We start from the raw sequence: 1,513 nt of genomic DNA on the forward strand, positions 1-1,513 counted from the left end.
GTTAATTTTCAGACCTAATCGAATCAATAAATATGCATCATAAAATCAGTAGCTAGGAGATTATAACTACAAAGAGCAGTTGTTGCACTTGTATTATACTTTAATTTCCCCTCATTAATATGAAAATGTTGTCTCCAGATGTCACACCTGTAACACGACAGATAGGAACGCCATCTGTGTTAACTGCATCAAAAAATGCCACCAAGGACATGATGTAGAGTTTATACGGCACGATCGGTAAGTGTCTCGGTTTCATGCCGCCATGTTTTTCTCCTCACTGATTATCTTCAGTTTTATTTGACAAAAATGTGGTTTCCCGTTTGCAATTGTACTTTAGAACTGTAAAAAATGTGTAATTATGCAAATGTTGTCCAGAAAGTAACCACAGTTAATGTACTTCTTGAATATTTGATTTCACTAACTTGAATGTTTATACGACGTGTGTTTGCTTCAGGTTTTTCTGTGACTGCGGAGCAGGAACGTTGTCGAACCCGTGCACGCTGGCCGGAGAGCCCACACACGACACGGACACTCTGTATGACTCGGCGCCGCCCATCGAGTCCAACACGCTGCAACATAACTGAAGGCGTTAACACTCTCACATAAGCATACAAACACGTTACATTGCACACAGTCATACACACATATAAACACACACACAGTTACATACACACATCCACTCGCAGCCATAAGGACCCAGAGAGACTCTGTGATTGCGGCGCTCTCGGACGGGCTCGAGGTGAAAAAGGCTGCAGAGGAAGCAGCTCCGCGCCGGCCTGCAGTCAGACGCGCTGCAGCGGAGGCAGACTTCACTAGAGGGAGCAGTGGAGCTGAGGATGGACTGACAGAACGGCCACAAGAGATTCCTCACTGGAGTTGTTTCTCATTGCAGTCTGTATACAAAGAAGACGGGAAGAGAGAAAGTTATTCGGAGAGGGCCTTGGCAGAGTGTGAAGATCTCTCCGGTGTTAATCCTCAGCTCCTGGCCCTCCTCTCCTTCTCAAGAACTGCTGTTAAAAGAGACTTCCTGCTTCCTCGCAGCTGCCATCCCCATTGGCTGCCCAGGCAGTTGTAACTAGGCAACGGATGCGCGGATGTTGCTCTGTTGTGTGTGTGTGGATGTGTGCGTGTGTGTGTGTGGATAAAAAAAAAGTAAGATTGTGTGTGTGATGGAGCACTTGGGCTTTTTTAAAAAAAAAAAATATGTTCTGATCAATGGATTTTATTTCAATGCTTTCTCATGTAGTTTTGTATTTTCAAGCAAAAAGCTGACTGTATTTGAATGTCTTTTATTTTATTATATATTATTATAATTATTATTATTTTTCTTTGGTTAGCGTCCCTCCTCCCTCCCCGACACCCCGACAGACTGCAGAAACTCCGACGTCCCAGTGGTGAAGTTCTTTCTGTGAAAGAGAATCTCATTTAAACACTAAAAACCCTCTCCAGTATATTAGCTTCAATGGCAGGTGGAGCGGCTCCACAGTTGTATAAAGGTGTGTGTGTGTGTGTG

General features: G+C 44.0%; 1 protein-coding gene across 1 annotated transcript in view; it reads left to right on the plus strand.

Annotated features, from left to right (window-relative positions):
* LOC103359666 (F-box only protein 11-like) overlaps positions 1–1,319 on the plus strand; it is an 11,666-nt gene extending 10,347 nt beyond the window's left edge. The window contains exons 21-22 of the mRNA XM_008285129.1: positions 139–237; positions 455–1,319. Coding sequence (XP_008283351.1) covers positions 139–237; positions 455–584 — 229 coding nt within the window. The 3' untranslated portion in view covers positions 585–1,319. The remainder of the gene's footprint in view (positions 1–138; positions 238–454) is intronic.
* The last annotated feature ends 194 nt before the right edge of the window (positions 1,320–1,513 follow it).

Source organism: Stegastes partitus, unplaced genomic scaffold, assembly GCF_000690725.1.
Source record: "Stegastes partitus isolate 25-593 unplaced genomic scaffold, Stegastes_partitus-1.0.2 Scaffold387, whole genome shotgun sequence".
Taxonomy (NCBI): Eukaryota; Metazoa; Chordata; class Actinopteri; family Pomacentridae; genus Stegastes; species Stegastes partitus.